Consider the following 22596-nt stretch of genomic DNA (forward strand, 5'->3'; position numbering starts at 1 on the left):
ATGGGCTGTATACCATAAGTGGTGGACGCAAGTGGTCAGACTCCTGGTTCTGCCTTCTGGTAGCAGAGCCTCCGTTTATTAAATGTAACATGAGAACAGCAAGGCCCACCTGGCAGGGGGTGGGAAATTAGGGCGCACAGGTACGGCCGCTATCAGATGTGGAACGGCTGGAGAAATTGGGGATGCTTAACCTTGGAGAGGAAAGGCTGGGGCCGCTAAGGCCCGTCTTCCCGCGTCTGAGGGCTAGCCCTTGGCCCTGGGTGGCCTGACGGTGGGTGGCCCTTGAGTGGGGATTATGGGGAGGCAGGATCCTCCCTAAAAGCCAGTCCAGCTCTATCCGTCAGCTCTATTTGTCAGATGACCCGACAATGCGCTAGGCTGTTCCCAGGCAGTCGGGAGCTCCCCACCACCGAGGGAGGGGCAGAGGGGGAGGACACAGCGGGCGGAGGAGTTCTGGGCAGCGCAGCGTGGGGGTGCCCGGGTCTCTGGGCTTTCAGCGGGAGGAGCGGGGACGGTTTCTAGGAGCCCTGCGAGGCGGACCTGCAATCGCCTTCAGGCACAGGGACTGGGAGCCCCGCCAGACCGCAGGGCAGGCGCCCAGCATCCTGAGTTGGCCAGCGTGGGGGGGTGGGGGCTCTGGTCTCCAGAACCGGGTGGGAGAGCAGGAGATGGCGCGACTCGAGGTGGCCCTTGAAGGTTGGGTGAGGGGTGGAGACCGAGCCTCCTCGCCGCGTTGGGCCGACAGAAAAATGCCTCGGTCCGGGGTCCTCGCCTTTAACGCGGCCCCCGGGGAGGAGACGGGAGGGGGAGGGGCGGCGCGAGGCGGCGCATGCGCGGGGCGGGCTGGAGCCGCCGGACTGTCCGGCCGCCGGGAGCGCGCAGGAGCCCGCGGGGAACCCCGAGAGCAGCGGGACCCCGCGCGGGGGGCTCTGAGCTGCGCGGCGGACCGGAGCCCCCAGCCTGCAGGCGCCGCTGCCCGCCTGGGGCCCAGGAGCGGCGGCCAAGATGTCCGTGCCGGTGAGTACCGACCGCCGGCCGGGACCCCGGGTCTGCTGCTCCTAGCAGGGCCTGAGACCTCGCGCCGCCCGCTGCAGGCCTAATGCCGCGGGGACTCCGGACATTAGGGCGGGGGTCACCCCACCTGGGGCCTTCCCGGGCCGGGCATGGGAGTTAGCGTGGGGGCGTCTCCCCCAAGCCGGCCTCTCTGCCTCTGCCTTTCTTTCCATCTCCCAGGAGCCGGCTCTGTCTGGGCTCCGTGCTGTTCCCTCCGGGAGCCCCCCAGGACGGCCGGCTTCGCGGGGGCCTTTGTTGGCCGGGTGAAAACCCTGGGACGGCTGGGCCAGGCCGGAGTTCGTGCTGTCCCGCAGAACCCCTTCCCCCACCAGGATGGCCGGGCCTAGTGGGGAGAGGTCTGTGTCTCTCGCCGGGAACTCCCCTCCAGGACGACTGGGCCGGGTGAGGGGGGGAGGTCTGTGCTGCCCGCAGGAAACCACCCGGGATAGCTGCCCTGCTGTGCTCCAGGGACGTCCCCGGGATGGTCAGGCCTGGGCTGGCTCTGTCTCTCTCCCGGGACAGCCCGACCCCAGGACTGACTGCTGGTCGGAGTGCGGATCTGTGCCTGCCCCCAGAAAGGCTGATGCACTCACTTTCCCAGGAAATTTTTCTCTGGGTGCTGGGACCAGCCCTTCCTCCTAGCCAAGGGGGCTTCTCTCCTCTCGCCTGTCACCCCCTCTTTCTGGCCCAGCCCGGCGGGCTTGGCCAGTTCCCAGGCCATCATGGCTCCGGGCATAGGCCTGCATCTGGAGGCTTTGGTGCCGCCTCCTGAGGGTGTCAAGTGGTCGTGGCCACCCCCAGTCAGCAGGCCTCAGGTGCAGACCCCCCGCCCGCTTTACAGATGGACAGACTGAGGTAGGGACCCAAGTCCCGGATCCTCCCCGGAAGGGGCGCCACCTGCAGGCTGGAGAGCGGTGGCTTTCAGCCATTGTTTCTGCTGACTCCGGGTCTCTTCCCTCTGACAGGAAGGCGCGGTGGGCCGTTGCGCCTGCCCACCTGACCTCCTTTTTGAGACTGCTCCTCACTCTCGACCCCACTCTTAGGGTGAGGCAGACAGGAGGGGCTTCCTGGCAGGGCAGTGGCCTCTTGGCCAACCATCCTGCAGGGCGTAGAGAGCGGGGGAGCTGTGTAAGTGTAAAGCACTGGTATTATGGAACCAGAGACCCCCCCCAGCTTCTGCCGCCCCCAGAGCGCTAATGCAGAGTTACAGATGAAAAAAGTAAGTCTCCCAGACTGTGCCGAGGTGAACTCCACCCCCTCCCCCGCCCCCGAATCCCCCAACACCTGCTCTGGTTCAGAGCATAACTGCCTCATCTTTAAAAAGAAAGAAAGAAGACAGAAAATGCCTGTCAAGCCTCCTTCCTTCCTGCTCCGCTGTCCTGCAAAGCTCTGGATCTTTTCTGGCCCAGGGCATCAAGGGACCGGCTGTGACCCTGTAGGCACTGGCTGGAGGGGAAGTGGACCATCTGAGCCTACTTGAGGGCCTGGGGCTCTAGGGCAGTAGTGAACAGGGGATGTGACTCAGGCCACATCACAAGCTGGAATGGTCTCAGTTTGGGGGGTCTGCGTCCACAGTCATAGTCTGGATGCAGAGTCCAGGATGGCAGCCAGACCCCTCGCCTTACAGGACTCTGGGCAGCTGTCCTGGGCTCTGTACCTCAGTGGCCCCCTCTGTAGAGGGAGAGGTATGGCAGGGGGTGGGGTCTAACTTAGGCCCTCTGCTGTGGACACCTGCTGTATAGACCTGAAGCCGTGGTCTGCCCAGTCCATCCACACCACTGCCAGCTCCAAGTCACCCCGCTCACTCCTGCCTAGAGCCGCAGCCCCTGGGAGTTCTGCAGGGGGTGAATGGGGGTCTCACCATCTGCCCCTAGTGGCTGGGCTGTCAGAGTACCCTGGCCCTCTCCTGGGACCTTGGGCAGGGTATAAGCTGGTGGGGTGGGGAGGAGAGATTCATTTTTGGACCTTCCGTGAAATGTTCTGAAAATTGCTTTCATGTGCTTGTGAGTGGTGCGGCCCCTTGGAGGCTTCCAGGCTAAGCCGCCTCCTTAAGCCAGAATGGTGACTGCCCGTGTGGTCCTCACGGATGTGTTTGGGTTTTAAGCACACCCATTCATTTGGGCAGTCTTTTCCTGGATGGGGCTGACGCAGGCACTTTGGCCCATATAAATTATGAGATGCTTCAGAATGGAATGGGAGGTGGTGGCAGGGAGAGAAAAGGTTGGGATGGGCCGGGTTGAGCCAGGAGTGACTTCCTCTTAGAGCAGGGACTTGGACAGGGATTAGCTGGTCTCACTCTGATATTTGACCCACATGGGCTCTGGGGCCCAGAGGCAGGAGGGCACACGGGGGCACCCTGCATCCCTGCTCAGTTGCTCCTTCCTCTTCCCTGAGCTGAGGGAAGGGCCCACATAGCACCTGGAGATTTACTTCCTGGCTGCTCCCTGACATTGGCCTTCTTCTTGGGCTTGGCCATCTGGCACCCCAGGCCTGTCTCTTCCCTCTGGTCAGGCAGGAAGCGTTTGAAAGGCAAACCGCTGTGCCACCCCCCTGAGAACCCTGGTGGGCACTGGCATGATTTATGTGTAGGAGTGACAAGGTGCTGCCTGCCCCCGGCACTGTGAGGCAAGAGCCCAGCTTCCAGCTTGTGGATAAGTCCCCTGATGTCTGTTCCTGCCACTCCTTTCATGTCTGTGAAATGGACACGACCATGCTAACCTCTCTGCTCCTTTGTATTTTATTTATTCATTTAATTTAATCTTATTACTTTTTTATTTTCCTTTTTAAAATTAATACTATCTTTCCTTCTGCTCCTTTACTGGTTGCCAGTGGGTCCTTTCAAGGAGGGAAGGTGCTGATGTGCGTTCCAGGAGCTGGGCTCTAGGCTTCACAGGGTCGAGGAGGACCTGTGTCTTGCCAGGGTTTCGTGGCCACTGAGAGACGACGTCGGGGTGGGAGCCAGGTCTGCCAGGACGCAGAGTCGGAAAGTGAGCATCATCCTGCATGGCCTCTCTAATTGTGGGGGCTGCGGCCTGTTGAGCTGTCTGCAGAGGCCAAGGCTGCTAAGAGCCTGACCCTCTGCTTGTGGCTTTTCAAGTATGAGTTTGTGTAACCCCTTCGGCACCCTGGAGAGATAAGGCAGCTGAGACTCGGAGAGGCCAGGCAGCTGGCCCCGAGCACTGTGAGCTCCGCGGCAGGGTGGATCTAGCCCCGTGAGGTCCCTGCTGCAATTGGTGGAGATCAATGGACCAGGTGTGGCACCTGGTTGATCCACCAGCGATCCCAGGAGCCAGGGGTCGCTGGTTCCATGCCCGTCGGTGCTGTGATGGGAGAGCTAGCCAGGAAGCTGGGAGGCTCTGCGTTGGGTTCACTGCTCCAGGCTGTGGACAGCTGAGGCCTGATGGCCTGGGCTCAGAAGAGGACAGTGGAGGAGGCCAGGTCTTAGATCAAAGTCCTCTGGTCAGTCTCCAAAGCTCCTGGCTTGCCCCTCCTCCTGCCTGGCCATGGTTCTGCCTGGCCCTCCCTCTGTAGGAAGCGATCTCCAGCCACTGCCTGCTCACCAGGTCACTCTTGCTCGCTCTCAAGTGCTCAGGCAGAGGGCACCATTCTGCAAAGCCCTCTGGGACTCACATCCGTGATTTTGTGTTTATTGTTGGGGTTATCTGGTTGCTGTCAGGCTCCCTCCCCAGGCTGCAGGCTTCCTTGAGGTCGGACTCGGGCCTGCTTGGCTCGCCTGTGTCTGCCCCGTTGCCCTAGCGGGCCCTGACTACCTGCAGAGCAGGCAGTGGGGTATGGGGAGCCCCGCGGACGGGCAGCCTGGCCCCATACAGAGAGCCGGGCGCCTCTGCTGCTGTCCTGGAGGCCTGGCTGGGGACCGAATGAGGGTTCCCAGAGAGGCTGCTTCGGGACGGGGGTACTTAGGGTGGGTTGAGGGCAAGGGCTCCGGAATGAATCGTGCTGGCTTGTCTACACCTTGAGCTCTTACTGAAGCCCTCTGAGCCTGTCTCCCCATCTGTATTACAGGGAGCTTAACCACAATAACTCATGGAGTTTTGTGAGAACTTGGCAAGGGTTGCAGAAAGCTTTTAGTAAGAGGGTAATAAGTCATAGCAATTCCTTTGGTTGAGGTTATGATCTTTATTCTGCACTACTGACTGCTTGGTGTGTTTCCTGCCAAGGCCTTGGCATGGGGTGACCCTAGACTCTCGCCTGCTCCCCTTGCCTATAGGACCCCTGCCTCTTGGGCTTTGGATGGCCGCTACTTGTCCTCATCCCACTGACACACAGTGACCTCTGTTATGGCCACCAGCTGGCCCGCCGGGCCCCAGTCCAGGTGGGCATGCCCTGTGCTGGATGCCACCAGGAGTGGGTACAGACCAACAGGGCGCCTGCAGTCTGTCCTCAGGTGTGATCTGGGGCCACCTGCTCAGGAAGGGACTGCTCCTCTGTAGGAAGGAGGCATGAGGCTGTGCTCCCTGGTCAAGGGTGCCTGGGCTCCTGCCCCTCCCCCCACCCCCCAGCATGCCACTGTGTCACCTTCACCACTGGGTCACTGTCGCCTCCCCAGCCTTTGACTCGGGCTTTGTCACAGCTGCTTGCTCTGATTGCATCCTGGTCCAACCCCATTGTTTTCTTTGGTTTACTCTCAGTCACTATTTGCTGGGCCATTTTCTCCCTCCCTTCAAGAAAAAGAAAAATGGCTGGAGACAGGTTGGGGACTGTGGTAGAGGTGGTGTTGGATGCCTGCTCTGGTCGGATGGATGGTCACAAGTTGCAGCTCTAAAATTAATCCCTTCTCTAAAGGAGATTAGAGCCTGAAGGGGCTTTTCAGCAATCTAAATATATTATTTAAAACTCTCCAAGTTCCAAGAAGGATTTGAAGCAGATTATAGTGAAAGACACAAATAGTCTGGGATGGTCAAAAGATCCAGAACTATGTAATGTATGGGGAAGGTAGACATACATAACTTTAAGCTCCCTAACAGGGCAAAAAGGGTAACACGGTGGGTTTAGGATTGCAATACCTATTTTGGTATTCCTGATTCCACGTATTTTTTCCTCTGTGTTTTAATTTTTACTCTTTTTATTAAAGAATATTTTATATATATTGAAATGGACAGATGTTAGATGAGTTTTGACTAGTGCAGATCCCATGTAACCATCAGTCAAATCAGGATAATTAACATCTCCATCATCTCAGGAAGTTCGAAAGTGTCCCTTTTGTAGTCACTTGTCCACAGCCCTCTGTAAGGTGGCCTGAGTTCTGATTTTGTACACTGTGGCTTAGTTTAACTAGTTCTTGAGCTTTCTTTCTTTCTTTTTTTTTTTTAAGATTTATTTATTTATCTTAGAACATACTAGCACATGCATGTTGGGGGAGGGGTCGGGGGGTGAGAGAGAGAATCCCAAGCAGACCCTCTGCTGAGCACAGAGCCTGAAATCATGACCTGAGCTGGAAACCTAGAGTTAGACGCTCCACATCGTCTAACTCTAGGTTAGACCCAGGCACCCCTGTTCTCGAATTTTCTGTAAGTGGAAGCATATAGCGATGTGCTCTTTGAGGTCTGCTTGTTTTCATCCATGCAGTGTGTACCGAGAGTTCTTTCCTCTCTGCTGTGTTGAGTAGTGTTCCATTTATGAATATGAAATTATGTACTTAGCCCTCCTCTTGCTGATGGATATCTGCCTCTGGTTTTTGTATGCTGGGTATTTTTAGGCACCGGGACACTGGCATTGCCGTTGGCATAATACCTCATTTCAGTATTTTATAAAACCCGATATCCAAGCACATGTGCCTAGAGAGTTGTCTGCGCTTCCAGATCCTGGGTCCCCCAAAGTTCCATCTGGTTCAGGAAGTGGTGTGACCCCACACCTTTCTTTTCAGCCCTGTCCAGTTATCTGGGGTTTGTGTTCCCTCTTTCTAGGTTGTCCCGGAGGTGAAGTGTCTTAGGTTTTGGAGTCCCCCGTGAACAGTCCATTTGGAGTCTTGGGTTTTGGAGTCCCCCTCCAGTCCATTCCAGTGGTCCTGGCAGGGAGACGCCTCTAGGAGAGCAGGAGGGAGGAAAGGATGGAGCCTTACCTGAGAGCCTTACCTGAGAGCTGCCCCTGTCCCTCCACTCTCTTGGGTCCAGACAGATTCCTGGGCTCGCTGCTCTTTGTTCCGAGACACCGCACTGGGCAGACACTCAGGGCTGCTCTACTTCAACTCTGGGGAGCCCCAGCGTGGTGGACACCCCCTTACTCAAGGAATGGGGGAGGGGCTGCTTGAGAACTGCTCCCTGCGTCCAGAGCACTTCACACAGAGGGCGTTGACGAGCCTGTGCTATTTTTACTAATCTTTACTGTTATTTTTAATGCACGATGAGTCTGGTAGAAGATTCGCACATCTGTTAAATGCCACCTTCTCAAAGAGGACCCTCCCCCAGCACCATGTATAACATAGCCCCTGCCGTCCCCTGCGGTCCGCTGCAGTCCCCTCCAGGGCTCTCGTCCCCACAGGCGTTCCCGTGTGTGTGTGTGTGTGTGTGTGTGTGTGTGTGTGTGTGTGTCTCCCCCCACCCCCACCTCCCCCAGGCCAGGGACCCGATTTCACGGCAGCTCTGTGCTGGTAGTGACGGGTGCTGAAGGCATCTCCGGCACACTGTGAGGTGAGCAGTGTGAGACCCCATAACTGGCCCCTCCCTGGACGGCCAGCGCCCCCAGCCTTGGCTGGTCCAGGTGGGGGCAATGGGGCTTCACAGGAAGGTTTTGTCCAAGGGTGTCAGAGGAAGTTTTATTCCTCTTGTGGTTCAGGGACTCGGGAAGCTCAGGGCACCTGAGTGGAGGCTGGGAGAGTTGGGAGGGCTTAGTGGAGTGCCCCAGGGAGCGCCCCCCCTCCCCCGGCCCTGTGCCAGCCCCGGAGGGGCTGCTGTGTGACCGGCAGGTGCCTGTCTGGGCTGCTGACACCAGGGTGCCTTGATCCACGGCAGTCTCATAGCCTGGTGACGGGCTGGTGTTGTTACTCTGAACACAGGCACCAGCCAAGGCTCTGAAAGGTGCAGGGATGGCTGGGAGTCCCACACCAGTGGGAGCCATTTACGGCCCTGTCCTTGTGGGTTCCAGCTGGGTGAGGACTGGGGTCTGGCTGTCCTGGGGTCCATGGAGCCTTTCTCTGTGGACTGGAGTGGAGCAGGGTGGGTGGGATTCCCCAACAGTACTGTCCAGGGAGGGAGCAGCAGCAGCGCCTTCCCGGAGCCTGCCTGCCGGAGCACCCCAGAGTCCCCTTCTGTCACTCCACTGCTCCCTCAAGCCTCCCCCTGCCCACCACCCAAGTGGCTGGGCCACATTGTTCTGCCCCTCCTGGGTCTCTGTGGGTGTGGGCACCTGTGTTCCTGCGGAAGTAGGCTTGGGGGGTTTGGCAGATGGCATTTGAAGTCATCCCCCTCCAACTGCCCTGATGTGCTGGGGCTGGTTGCTATGGGGAGAGGCGAGAGCAGATGGCTAGCTGGGGTGGCTTCTTGACCGCACCCTTGTCCCCGCCAGCTCAGGCTGTCAGCCAGGCCTGGGCAGCCACCAGCAGTTAGGTTTTTTCGCTGGGGACAGGGACTTGTCTTCATCCCCCACTTCCAGCCAGGACCTTGCTCCTCTCTCCCTTGCCCCCATTTCTCCTGCAGGCTCTTCTGCATTCCTCTCCCAGGTACTGTTTGTGGGGGGGCAGTGAGGGTGCAGGGAGTAGTGTTCGGGCCCCAGCAGAGAGGGCAGATGCACCCAGGCCCTAACCTTCTCCTTACTCACCTGGGGGGCCTGGTTCTTGGTCCAAGCCTCCACCTGCCTGCCAGCACCCAGGGGGATCCCGTCGGGAGAGGTGGTCTCAGAGGAAGATGAGGGAGAAGGGGTGCAGAGGAGAAAGGGGACTTGGGCCCCTGGGAGTCAGTGCCCTGGGTGTGGCAGGAAGCCTCTGGGAAGTGCTCCGGGGCCCAGCCACGGTTCAGCAGCTCCAGCCTGAGGCCTGCTGTGAACAGAGCTCCTCTCCCAAGCAGGCACGGCCCTGCAGGTGCCTCTGCTGCTCTTTAATTTTCAAATTAGAAAAGCATCAGTAAAAGAATTAGAGGAGTATTGAGTTCCTTCAAGTTCCCTCCTTGAAAGAGCCAGAGCAGGAGGGGAGGCAGCTGTGAGAAGCAGGGGCGTTGCAATGGCTGGGAGCCAGGCCTGGAGCTCGGAGCTGGAGGCCAGTCAGCCCTCGGCCTGCACTGGCTGTGTCCCTGCACCTGGCGATGGCACCCTGCCCTCACCCTGGAACCCAGGTCTCCGGGTGCTAGCCTGCAGGGACGTGGAAGAGAATGGCAGGCTGCCATTTGGCTCCAGGCTGGTGTCCCCGCCCACCTTCCCCCAGTCCCACTCATGACCACGAATGAACTGCCCCACTGGCCACCGGTCACTCTGTCCTCAGAGAACAGAGGAGAATGGGAAAGCTTTTCATATCAGACATCTGCCACCTCACCCTTAGGAGTACGTGCTCTGCCCTGTTTGGGGTCACCTGGGGTGCTTTTCTGCGGGGACACACCTGGGTCGCTGGGTGGGCGGGCTGTAGTCATAGCTCAGTTCTGGTGCTGGGACCTGGGCCCAGCACGTCCCCTCTCTGGGGCTCTGGGGAGTGGCAGTTCCGCCGGCCCATGTGCGGGGGTCCAGCCTGTGTGCGGCAGGGTTTCTAGACGCAGCTGGACGCCCGGCTTTCCGGGGCCAATGGCCCCTGGCTTCGGCGTACAGGCTGGTTGTGATCTTGCCAGTGTGAGCGCCCAGCGCAGGGGGACGGCGTCAACACTCTGTGGCCCTCCAGATACATCATTTCTTCCTGTCCCCAGGGCTGGCAGGACTCACCTCCGGCCTCAGGAAATCCTTTCCTGCTGCCGCTCCCAGAGCTGGCCATCAGCTGACCCATCCAGCCACCCTCTCGCGCTGCTGGGAAAGGGGCCGCCTGCAGTCACACCGCGCAAGCCATTTCAGCCTGCTCTTTCCACTTCCCATCGTCACAAGCATCTTCTCGCGTGATTTCGGCCTTTGGACGTGGCCACCGTCATAGCCGCACAGTATTCCATGGAGAGGCCATGGTCGTCTAAGCAGTCCCCTACAGTTGGACCTTTAGGTTAGGCCCCACTTTTGTTTGCTCTTAGGAACACTGCAACAGACATTGTTGGCCCTAAAGCAAGAATAGTTCTTCGTGCAGCGGGTCTGACCAAAGAAGAGGAACCCAAAAGTCCAGAGAGCGGGAGCGGGGTTCCGAGCTCTCCTCTCTATTTAGGGTCTGGGGTCATCAGCAGCGCCCACCCCTGTGGGCACTTTAATGGACAGATGGGAGCCATTGCCCCCATGTGCTGGTCCCACCATGTTTCCCACTACTCTGGGCCCCAGGGGAGGGGTTGGTGACATCCGCCCTCCAGCCTGTGGGCTGGGAGTCCGCCAGCAGGCAGGAGATGCCGGGCTGCCTCCAGCCAACAGTCCTTTCCCCACCTCATCGCCCCCAGGTGCCCTGCCCTTCGTGTCGGAGTGAGGGCATGGGGCCCCGGTTCTGAACTCAGCCATGTTTGGGGGAGTGCTGCTTGTCCTTTGGGGTCTCTTAGTGTGACAGCTTCTTTGGCTTTCTGAGCCCTAGTGCCTCCTTCGTTCCCTTCCTGCCCTGTCCCAGAGCCCCACCTGTCTAGCAGCCTCATCGTCCCTTCCCTGGTCACCAGCTCTGATCCCTTCGTGGCTGGGAGCCAATAGGATGAGGCTAGGGGCCATAAACGGGGTCTCAACCTCTTCATCAGGACAATGGGGCTAATCATGAAGCCTGTTTTGCAGGATTGCTGTGGGCATGAAATGAGCACATGGTCTTAGAGCCCTTGTCTAGGGCCAGCATGGAGGCTGTCCTGGGGGCTGTAATCCCTGTCAGAGCTTCTTGGCACTGAGGGTTCCCCAAACACCCCAGCCAGAGTCTGCTCAGTTGGTGCCCCTCCCCCTCCCATCTACCTGCAGATCTGGCAGTGGGCATTCCTCTCCCCTTGCAGTTACCTCCCTTCCATCACAGTGGGGCACAGATTCCAGCGCCTTGATTACAAAGCGGAAATGCCATTCTGGGAGGCACAGGCTTGGGGAGTGGGAGGGAGTTTAAGTGGAAAAGGAGCAAATTTTTGAAATGCCTCTGCCTGAGTAGGGTTCCCCTCCCCCGCCTGCCGGCCCACACCAGCGACCCCGCCTCCAGCGCTGCTTTAATCCAGAGCCAGAGTCGGGAGGGTGGGTCTCCAGTTCCCTTGGTCCTAGCCAGCCACCTCCTCTCTCTCCCAAGGCCAGCTAGGATGGAGTAGGGCCAGCCCGCTGAGGGCCAGGCCTTTTGTGTCCCCGCCCACCCCTGCAGAGACCTGCCTGGAGCCCTGCAGGCTGGGTTCTCTGCCAGGCCATGAGGACTGGTCTCACCTCCTCAGTCCACAAGAGTGGAGACCTGGGAGAACCCTCTAGCATCCAGCACGGACAGATTCTCACGGATGGCCCCGTTGGTTCTGATCTGCTTCTTTGGAACCTCGGGTGCTAGCTGGGCTGAGGACAGGGTCAGGGTTTAGGAGGGACTGGGCTCCATGACTGACTTTGGTGCAGAGACATTGGGAACAGCAGGAGGGGCGCTGTAGGTAGTGTTTTCCTGACAACTGGCTCCTCTTGTAGGGGAGCGGGCAGTTTAAGATTGATAAGGGGTAGGGCGCGTCTGGGTGGCTCAGTGGGTTAAAGCCTCTGCCTTCGGCTCGGGTCATGATCCCAGGGTCGGTCGGTCGGTCGGGCTCTCTGCTCAGCGGAGAGCCTGCTTCCCTACCCCCAACCCCACCCCCGCCCCTGCCTGCCTCTCTGCTTACTTGTGATCTCTGTCAAATAAATAAATAAAAATCTTAAAAAAAAAAAAAAGCGATAAGGGGGCCTGTCTTGGGGAGGGTGTAGGGTGGCAGCTAGTTGCCCCATTCCTTCTTGAGGACTCTGGGCCACAAATCCCACTGCTTCTTACTTTCCCCTCCCCCTAGGCCATGAGTTCTGTCTAGTGGGTCCTGTGAAGTTTTGAGGAAACCCAAATGTCTAGGTCCCCCCACACCCAGTTTTTCTGAAGGAGGGAGAAGTAGGAATCTTTTTTTTTTTTAAGATTTTATTTTTAAGTAACCTCTGCACCCAGTGTGGGGCTCGAACTCACAACCCTGAGATCAAGAGTTACATGCTCGGGGCACCTGGGTGGCTCAGTGGGTTAAAGCCTCTGCCTTCAGCTCAGGTCATGATCTCAGGGTGCTGGGATCAAGCCCCTCATCGGGCTTTCTGCTTAGCAGGGAGCCTGCTTCCTCCTTTCTGCCTGCCTCTCCACCTACTTGTGATCTCTGTCAAATAAATAAATAAAATCTTAAAAAAAAAAAAAAAAAGATACATGCTCTACCAACTGAGCCAGCCAGGTGCCCCAAGGAATGTGATTTTGAACAAGCTGTCCAGGGGCCTTTAGCCCAATGCCTTCCTTTTACAGATGGGAGAGGGCTGAGGCGGCACACCTGGCCAGGGGCTGAGTCAGCCGAACCCTGGGTGTCAGATAGGTGCTTCAGGTGTAGAGGCAGCTGTGGGTCCATCTTGGGCTTTTATGTATTTTCTAGGCCATTCCAGAGGGTTCCCTGCAGGGCAAAGCCAGGTTTGACCCCCTGCTTCTCTGGCATTGTGAGCTGCCTAATGGTGTCTGTAAGCTCAGCCAATGGTCTAGGAGGACAGCTGAGGATCCTGGAGATAAGGCACTGTGCGGTCTGGTTCTGCCCTAGACCTCGCTGCAGACCATTGTGCAACCCTGGAGGTGTTCAGAGACTCTGGCACACCCTGATTGTGTTGTGTGGGGTGACGGTCACTGTCCAGCCTAGGGAGGGGGGCTCCCTAAAACCAAGGTGCTCTCCCCTCAGTTTCCCTGGGGTGCCTCTTCCTTCCCTCTCATTCCCGGCTGCCTCCCACCCCCATGTTGTTGGGCATGCCATTAGGCCCGGGTAGCACTGACTGAGGGATTGGGGTGGGAGCAGAACTCCTAGGGTAGAACTGAGACCATGGGGGACGATTCAGGGTCACTTGGTTCGTTTCAGTGGAGAAGGTGGGAGGTGGTGTGCTCCTTGACCCTGGGTAGACCCGGACCCTCAGGCATGTCTGGTGGAACTGAGGCTCTGTGCCTCATGGATTATGGGACCTGTTGGAGTTCCCAGCCTCCCTGCCTTGAGTCGTCATTTCCTGGGGCTTTCACGGTGGGCCTGACCAGAGTTGGTGAGGGGGGTCATTATTAGTTTTCTGCCAGCTGCGGTATGCCCCTTCTCATTAATAGATTCATATCTGAGTCGGTCGGTCCTATGGACACGTGCGTAATGCCCAGGGTTTGGTGGGAGGTGAAGGCAGAAGTCGACTTGAGGCAGCTTGAGGGCTGCATGGGGGCTGCAGGGGCGCATGTTGGGGGTGGGGGTAATCCCAGCGGTCTTCCCAGAAGAGGATGAGTTTGCTTAGTCCGTGAGGAAGGATGCGTTCTCGCCCTTGATGGAGGGCGGGGGACGTGCATTTGGAGAAAAGGTGACATCCCCCGTGCCAGCCTCGAAGGCTGGTAGCAGGCGGGCAGGCGCCCGGTGCCCCGTGAGGGGGGTTGGGGCGGTCCCACTGGGCGGCGCGCGCTCGCGCCCCCAGGGCCGGCCGGCGGCTCATTTGCATGGGGAGCGGCCAATGGGCGCGCGCGGCCGGGCATGCTGGGAGCCGGGCTGGGCCGGTCCGGCCGCGGCGGCGGCGGCGGCGGCAGCGGCGGGCGGAGCGAGCTGGGACCTTCTCTGGGCGGTGGTGGTGGCAGCCAGCGTGGTGGCTGAAGCGGTCGGACCCAGGCCGGGACCCGGGCGGCTGCGGCCTTCTCGGGGCCCAGAGAGAGCGCGGCACGGGCAGCTTGGTGTGCGCCCCGGCGGGGAGGCGGGGCCCTAGTCCGGCCGGACACGATGAACTACCTGGTGAGTGCGGCGGACGCGGCCGGGGTCTGGGAGCGCGGGGCGGGGTCCGGGCACCGGCGGGCGGGCGTCCGCGTACCGGCTTCCAGGCGGCCGTCCAGCCCGCGCCCGTGGCGGTCCCTAGCGGGAAAGAGTTAAATGAGTGGCATTTCCTGCCGGACCTGCGGGTCCTGGGAACCGCTGGCCGCTGGAGTCTCCGCAGGGCCGCGACCGGGCAGGGGTCTGAGGTCCTGGAGCCCCTCTTCCGCCGTGGGGGGAGCGCGCGGAGGCGACGACTGCGGAGGATCCCAGAGCCTGTGTGCTCACGGGGCGGTTGGAAGGGCGGGACTCAGGGGCCGCTGGCCGGCCGGAAAGTTCCTGGATCCGGGAAAGTTGCTGGCCGAAGTCCCGCTCTCCTCCTGCCGGCCGCCGCCTGCTGGGTGACCTTGGGCCTGCGAGACCCGTCTCCGAGCCTCAGTTTCCTCAGCAACAGGGACAGGTCAGAGATTCCTTGGACCGTGAACTTGAGGAGGCGTGGATTTCCGGGACGCGGGGATGGTAATCCATCCTTGGTCCCATCTTTGTGTTTTGGCGTGGGGCGCTGCCCCTCCCCGCACCCAGGCTAGGGATCGAGCGAACAAGTGCGCGGTGACCGAGGTGTTGGTGGTGCGGGAGAGCAGATCCTGGGTCTGTTAATGATTCACCCCCTGCCTGTGTGCGCTTGGATTCCCGGCCTGGGGGTAGGCGCTTTTCCGCCTTTACCTACCCTGGTTGCAAATACTGAGGTAGAAGCCTCCTGGCGGCGGCATCCAGGGCCACACTGTGACCCTGGGTCCCAGCGTTCGAGGTCTCAGAGTGTGGAGCTGGGGGAGGAGCGGGGCCGCCACTGGGGGTCCCCCCAGAGCGCCCAGCCCCTCACTGCTGCACGAGGCGCAGCTCAGAGCACTGTTGAAGGAGTTGGAGAAGCTAAGACTTGCTGAGGGCTGGGGTGCATGGGGTCCCTGGGCGGGTTATTGCCTGGGGAGATTTTGGGGTCTTGGGTCCCAGACTGGGTGGGGGTAGTGGCTCACTTGTCAATCTTGGGGACATGGGGCTTCTTTTTCTCTACCCTGCCCTGAAGGTCTAGGCTAGGAGGCACTCTCCCTGTTTGCATGACTCCAGATTTCAGCCAGGCTGGGACATGTTCCTCATCCTTGGGGCGGGGAGACACATCCTCCTGTGTCCCATTTCCTTTCCTGGCTCAAGAGCTGATGATCTGGGGTCCCAGGGTGGCAGGGCCTAGAAAAGCAGGTGTGTGTTGGGTGCTGGGAGGAGCTGCTGACATGCCCTCCTGGCAGCGGCACCCACTACCCGCTTGCCCGGGGCCACGAAGGAGCCCCGTGGGAACTGGGTGGAGGCAGGGCAGGGCCAGGTTCTGCCGGGACAGTCAGCCTTGGTTCCAGAAGGAGAACTGGAGCCTCTGGCCATTACAGTTTGTGCTGAACCAGGGTGTGAGGGCTGTGGGCTGCCAGCACCATCTCCTCGGGCCTGGACAGGGGCGAGAAGTAAGGGCAGCAGCAGTAGGGCCTCCTGAGTGGGAAGGGCCCCTGAGACAGCTGCTCTCCCTGTTGTCATCCACATGGGGAGACTGAGGCACAGAGAGGGACAGGTACTTGTTCTCATGGGCTTGGATTCAGAGCTTAGTCTCCCAGTACAGCCGCATGCCCAGCCTCATGTGTGCTCTCCCGCCCCCACCCCTGGATTGGGAGTGCTCTGGGCCCTCGGGTGCTGCCATGCTCTGCTGGCTGCCAACTTGGTGGGGTCCTTCTGGGTCCAGGACTGTGCTTTTGTGGTCCCCTCCTGGCATCCATTGTTCTGGGAGTTCCCATCACCCTTTTCTCATGGGCCTGGAAGACTCCCTCCCCCAGCTCCCAGGAGCCCATAACCAGTTGGGGCGGCCAGAAGCAGAGGCCAGGTGTGCTCCCCGGGAGGCTTCCCAGAGGGGTGAGGGACACTTGGAGAACAAGGTGTAGGGCTGGGGTGATAGGGATCATTCTCCAGCAAAGACACTGGGCAAGCTTCTCTTTCTCTGGGCCCTCAGGGCCCCCAAATAAGGGGCTGAAGGGTGGTTGCCCTTCAAGGAGGGGGTTAGGGCTGGGCCCTCTGGCACTGGAGAGAGGCCTTGGCTCTTCTGTCTTGCTGCCCTGATTCCTTCCACTTCTAAGTGAGGAGTGAGGTACTGGCCTGGGGCAGGAGGGCGGCAGGGCCCCATCTCAGACCCTCATCTCTAATGTGCATCCCAGAAATCAGGGATTTGGCACTTTCATTTGAGTGAGAACCCCACTTTTGTACCATTGTGTCCCTCTCCATTCCTGCTGAGTTGGTTGGTGCTGCTTGAAGGGTTGCTGAAAGTTACCATTCAGGACTGGAGAGTGGCAGAGCTGCAGGGGGCTTTAGATGTCCAGGTAGAGAAACTGGGGTCTTAGAAGGAGTGAGGTCCCTCCTGTCCCTGCTGGGGCTGTTCCTTCTGCCTCTTCCCCTCTATGATGGCATATCTGGGGCTGGTGTTGTCCCCGAAGTGAAGGTCTGCCTCATGCCGAGTCTCTCCGAGAGACCAAATGCCAGTAGTGAACCAGCCAGCCATTCCAGAATCCTGAGTCCTTCCAGCAAGGTTCCAGGAACCTGAGTCCTTCCAGCAAGGTTCCAGGAACAGAGAAGGAGAGTAATGAATGGGTAGTCAAGTGTGCAGGTCAGGGTTCTGCCAGCTTGGGTCACTTGCCTGGGCTGGGTGGCAGTGGGGAGGGTTCTAGAGGGGTTGGGGACCCTTCCCAAGTTGCTGGCAGTGGGAGTGGGCTGCAGGATCCAGGACTTTACCTCCCACCCTCTGGGTGCCCTTACTCTGGTTTGCTTGCGGTCACCATCTGCAGTGTGTGACCGATGCAGGAGGGTCCTGCCCATGCCATTTTTCCTTCTCTGCCAGCCTCCTGGGGACAGTGTCTGGGATGCCCTGGCAGGGCTGGGGGCAGGGTGCTGTCTCCAGTGCTGAGCCGGCCGGGGACAGGGAAGCATGTTCAGCAGCTGCAGCCAGAGCTCGTGTTTGCGGAAGGGAGCCGCTGGCGGTGGCCAGCACGTGCGGGCTCTTAGTCCTTCCTTCAGCAGCGCTGCCCTCCAGGTGCTGAGTGTCAGACAGAGGGCCAAGGACCCGCATACGATCCCAGCCCTGTCCTGAGGTGGGTAGGGCAGGAGCTGTGCTCCCCTTGGGATGGCTCTGGAATAGAGGCTTGCCCATGGTTTTGCTCCTTGGTAGTCAACACTGAGGACTTGAGCCCAGACCCTGGCTAATCAGTTGTTCCTGGGTGTATTAGAGGAGTGATGATCAGGCTGGCTGGGACGGAGTTCCACCAAGGACCTCTGGGAAGGGAAGAGACTATCCTCAGAGTAGGAGGGGATGGTCAGGACCCTGACCGGTCTGCCCCTGGCTGCTGTCTTTCCAGGGGGATTCCCAGGGCACCAGTGAGCAGAGGTGGTGGGTGCGGATTGCCGTTCAGACACACGGGCATTGGGCCTGTATCCATTAGCCATGGGGGCTCCTTGGGACAAGCAAACAGAATACCCCAGAAATAATCTTGGCCCGAGTGTGAGATGGTTCTGGGTATGAAGGGAACTAGTGTTTCCCTAGTGACTGCTGTGTGTGAAGCTCTATGCTTGGGGCTGGTGTGTGTGTGTGTGTGTGTGTGTGTGTGTGTGTGTGTGTTGGGGTGTTGCATTGGGACTGAGGGACAGGGGAGAGGAAGAGTCCTGTCAGATCTCCCTCCTGGCTTCTAGGAAGCTAAGCATCACTGCAAGCCATCTAGCTCTGCTTTATCACAGGGCGCAGATCTTCCTGTGTCCCTAGCAAGTCAGGTCACAGTTCTGCTTGGTTTCCCTGTCTGTAAGGTGGAAGCATCGGTGTCCCATAAGGCTAAAAGGGATGATTCGAGTATGCGAAGAGCTTACTCCCGGCAGAGCTCGTCGTTACCGTTATTGTTGTGAACCTCTCGGTCATGTTTCTTCTCACCAGTCCCAACCACCAGGTCACACCTTCCAGCAGAGTCAGGGTTTGGGGGTGTACCAAGAACGTATCCAGCGCTCCCCAAGGCAGCTGGCTTCGTCCCAGAAGTGTCCCAGAAGAGTCCCACAAAGCCGTTGGATGGCTGCTGCAGTCCGCCAGATATGCACCCACCTGTGGCTGAAGCCCAGTGACTCCTTGTCTGAGAGCCTGCCCTGCCCGGTGGGTCTGGTGCCCACAGGCCCCAAGGACACAATGCGCAGTATTCTAAGAGCCAGGCAGGGTCTGTGGGGCGGCCCTGTGGGCTCCCGTGTGCAACAACCAGGGTGTTGTTCTGAGCGGGCCTGGCGGGCCGGCCTCTGCCTGGGGAGTGTGGGCATCAGACTGGGGGTTCTTCTCTCCCCGTCCTTCTGGGGTGAGTGAGCCCCAGAGGGTCTTCCTGGCGGCTCCCAGAGAGGCTAGGATTCGAGCTTCTGCAAGGGGTACTTCTGGCTAAGCCTGCCCATTGAGAACCAGGCCCCATGCTCGTGTGCCTGCGGGGTCTGTGCTGAAGGACACAGCCCCACCCCCCCATCCTGGGCACGGGATCAGAGGCAAGAAGTAGGCAGTAAGAAGACGTTCTGGTCATCACTTGGAGTTGGGGGTGCGAGGGAGTGCGTGCCCAAGAAGAGGCCTGGTAACGTCCCTGGAGGAGTGGGGCACTGTGGAAGGTTTCCTGAGGCAGGAATGAGGTTGGCCAGAAGCTTGGGGTGAGTCAGGCAGTGCTCTCCGCGGTCCCTGTGCACAGATAGCTGGCAGTGTCCGCCCAGACCGTGATGGCACCTCTAGAGGTCACGGCTGAGCCCCCTTACCAGGTCGGGAGAAGCACCTGATTGGCCCAGCCTCTTGGGGGCTGGCCCTTCTTGCATGCTGGCGCCAGACACTGGGTCCTGGGGGGTGTGTCCGGAGTAGAGCTGCTCAGGTGCGGTCTGAGGGCTTTGCCCTGGCTGGCCTTACCTGCTGTGGGCCGCCACCATTTGATGACATTTCCTGAGCTCTCAGGCACTGTCCCAGAGTCTTCGCCAGTACCGGCCTACCTGCCACTCCAGGGCCACAATCCTGTCTCCCTCTAGCCTCTTCCTCCCTCAGGGCCTTGGCTCTTTTTTTCTTTATTTTACTTTTTAAATTTTTTTAATGGGAGGGGGGCTTGGCTCTTGTCTGTCCTCTGCCTGTGCACTCTCCCCTAGCTGGTGTCACGGTGCCTGGTTTTCATTCTTCATGAGTCTTCTGAAATGTCACCTCCTCGGGGAGGTCCTCTCTGACTGCCCTATGTCCAGTGGCCCTGTCTCCCACATTATTTTAGGTGCCCCGGTTTCGCCCCCTGCCCTAATAAATCGTTTGCTCTTTGCTTCACTGGAATGTAAGCCCCATGCAGACAGGGGCTTGCATAAGCTAGGCCTGCACTGTCTTGCAGAGCCTGGCCCAGCACCGGGCAGAAAGCAGGAGCCGGTCAGATTTTTTGTGGAACAAAGGAACAATCCTGTGAAACCAGGACTGTCCTTTTAGCACGGGGATCTGGATATTCACAGAGGGTCACGGACTTGCTCAGAGTCACCCAGCAACAGAGGGAAGGCCAGACCCAGGACTGGTTTGAGCCGCTGCTGAGCGACTCCGAAGGAAGGAGGAGCAAGGAGGAACGTGTCTCAGGAAGAGCTGGGGAGGCTTAGAGGCCCGAAGCTGGGGTGCTCGGCCAGCTGGAGCGAGGGGGCTGCAGAGAGACTGCCTCTGGGGCTCCTGGTGGGGGCGCCCACTGATGCAGACAGAGGCGCCCCTGGTGCCAGGCACTCTGTGCCACGTGCCCAGCCCTGGAGGTGCTTCCCTGCCTGGCTCCAGCCGCCCCAGACTATACAGTTGCAGCCGTTGTTGGCCTTGACTGTTCAGTGAGCTCACGCCAAGGGGGTGGGGGCTGGCCACCCTGGGTGCAGGAGGCCCCGGTAGCTCTCCTGGGCCTGGGCAGACCCTCCCCCTCCTTCCCTCTTCCCCACTAGACCTTGCCCTCCGCAGAGCCCCCCAGCTTTCCTGAGCAGCCGGCACTGCCTGGCGGGGTCTGGCTGAGACCCCTCTGCCAGCTTTCCCTGAGCTGCCCTCCTGAGAGGTGAGGGGCCTCTGAGGGGCAGTCCCTTCCGTCTGCACCCCGCCTCCTCTGACTGGGCTAGAGGGGAATTTTCCTGTGACTCACTCTGCTGGCACTTCCTGTGGTCACCAGGGCAGGGGCTGGGGGGGACCCAGTGGGGTGGCTCTGTGTTCTGGGGTCACAGGGGGAGGAGGGTGGACCGGGTGTCCCGCCCCCTGACGGGATGTGATTCCCCAAGGCAGGCTACAGACCATATTTGGGAAACTTGCTTTTCTTGCAGGCAGCCTGGGGATGGGGCCCATGGGCCCCCAAGTGCTGCAGGATGGCCCTTGCCCCTGCCTGCTCCTCCTGGGGCTATGGCCTCTGGACCCGCTTCAGCCGCCTCTGTCCCATCCTGCCTTGGAGCTGGGGAGGTAGTCCGCTGTTCTTTTTCAGGATGTGTATTTTTTCAAAGCCCAAGCCAAGAAATGCTCATTAAATACAAACTGAGAAATTCTGAAAAACAGGAAGAGAAAGCATCCCCCATTGTCCCAAACATTCACACTGTTATTCTTACCCTCTCTCCATTTTTTTAAAGCTCAGGTGACATTTTGTGACCATGTAGTTAATGCTTCCATTTGTCTGTGACCATCATAGTCGTGATGTGGGCAGTGTTGCAGCACCCAGCAGTTCCAAGGGCCTTTGCACCGGTGCTAGCCACGGTGCCGGAGTGAACCCGCCTTCTGTGCTCTCTGTGAGCTGCCCACCTGGGCTGACTTCTACCCCCAGCCTGGCCCCCAGCGTCTGGCTCTTTCTGGATCTGGAGACTCTGAGTGGCTCTGGAGAAATGGGTTCCCAGCTGATCCCCATTCATCCCCTCCCTGGGAGGCCCAAGCAGCCCTTGGCCTCCTGTCACCCAGGTGCCTCCTTCCCTCCTACCCCCTTCTGGGACCCTCTGAAATCTCTGGGACCATCCTGATCCTGGCACCTGCCAGAGGGGAGCGGCAGGGCAGAGACTGAGGATGGAGAACACAGGAACCAGCGGGGTTCTGGGCCTGCCGGCTTGGTGTCCACCAGTGCTGGGGTCCTCCTGCCTCTACCCCATCTTCCCCAAGGCCCTCCCCAGGTCCCACGCAGGCTGCTTAGCAACGCGGCCTCTCTGTGCCCGGGCCATGTGCAGCTCCTGTCCCTCTCCAGGAGGGTTTGCTGACTAAGAGAGCCCCGAGGCAGTGCCTGCTTCTTGGGTGGCTGGGAAATTTAGCAGGAGAATGACAGGGTAAAAAGTAGGGCCAGGGGAGGGTACTGCTTTTCTTCGGCCATCCGCTGTCCGTATGAGGCCCCTTTCTTGTTTTGTTGTATCTTCCTCATTGATTCCTGTTGCCTGTCCCTTTTCCAGAAGCATACATGCCGGTGTCATGTGTCTGCAGTCCTGCTGGAAAGAAAATACATAGAGTGTTTCATGGACGGTTATAACGTTTACATAAAGGGTTGTGGGCTTGTTACTCTAACTCAGGGGGGTGTGGCTGGCCTCCGTCCCCGGATACCTGGACACCTGCTGGAGCCCAGAACAGAGTGGCAGATGTGTCCTCACATGCCGGCGGGGACCCTGCGCAGCCTCCGTGGTGCTCTTAGCCAGTCTTTTCCCTTCTAGACAACACGCTGTTTGTATCTTGTTGGTTTCCCATTGGTGCCTGTCTTGTCTTTGCCTTACTGATATGTAGAATGCTGCAGATTCTAGATTCATCCCTCTCTCATCGTTTGGTGACCTGTTACCCCATCAGCTTTGTGTTACCCGCCTACCCCCGGTGGAAACCATTTTGCTTTGGTGAGGTTGGATCTGTCTGTTTGACCTCGTTGTTAACCTTATGTTTTGTGCTTTTGCGGTCTTTGTTTTTAGAGTTGTATGTCATAATTTTTTCCCACTTCACGGTCATAAAGATATTCTCGGCAGTTTTTTCTTTTGTTAGAGCTAGAGTTGTATCTTTGACTCTTGGGTCTTTAATTGTTCTTTGTTTATAACTTGAGGCGAGTGTGCGAATTGATTTTTCTTCCTACGGTGAATGAGTTTCCTAATACCACCTGTGAAACAGCCCTGGCCTGCCCTCTGTCCTGGGGTGCTGCCGTGAGGGGTTGCCCGCGGGGCTTCTGCCGCAAGGCTGTCTGCCAGCCCTGTCCTTGGGTACTGGTCCCCAGCACGCTCGCTGATCCGAAGTCCTGGCACGTCCTCATACTCCAAAAAGAGTGTGCTCCGTTGCATTTCATTTTCAGAACTGACCTGCTTATTCAAGGGCCTCTCTTTCTCCGTTAATTCTAGAAGGATTCTTTTCCTTTGGTTAAATTCCTTTAAAAAAAAAAAAGAAAAAGAAAACTGGCATTTTTGTTACAATTGTAACTTATTAAGTAAGCTCAGGCAAAGTGGCCTTTCATAGTGCTTAGTCCTCCCACCGTGAACTTGGTGTGTTTTC

The 22596-nt window shown here is 58.8% G+C and overlaps 1 protein-coding gene across 2 annotated transcripts in view; it reads left to right on the top strand.

The window, feature by feature from the left end:
• The first annotated feature begins 843 nt into the window (after positions 1-843).
• BCAR1 (BCAR1 scaffold protein, Cas family member) overlaps positions 844-22596 on the top strand; it is a 36818-nt gene continuing 15065 nt past the window's right edge. Inside the window, exon 1 of one of the 2 annotated variants that reach the window (XM_032853947.1) lies at positions 844-1017. In XM_032853947.1, the coding sequence (XP_032709838.1) occupies positions 1006-1017 (12 nt within the window). In that variant the 5' untranslated portion in view covers positions 844-1005. Of the gene's footprint in view, positions 1018-13817; positions 14037-22596 lie in introns of those variants that run through there. The other variant, XM_032853946.1, reaches the window with a different exon arrangement.

Source organism: Lontra canadensis, unplaced genomic scaffold, assembly GCF_010015895.1.
Source record: "Lontra canadensis isolate GAN:19392208 unplaced genomic scaffold, GSC_riverotter_1.0 scaffold8, whole genome shotgun sequence".
Classification (NCBI taxonomy): Eukaryota; Metazoa; Chordata; class Mammalia; order Carnivora; family Mustelidae; genus Lontra; species Lontra canadensis.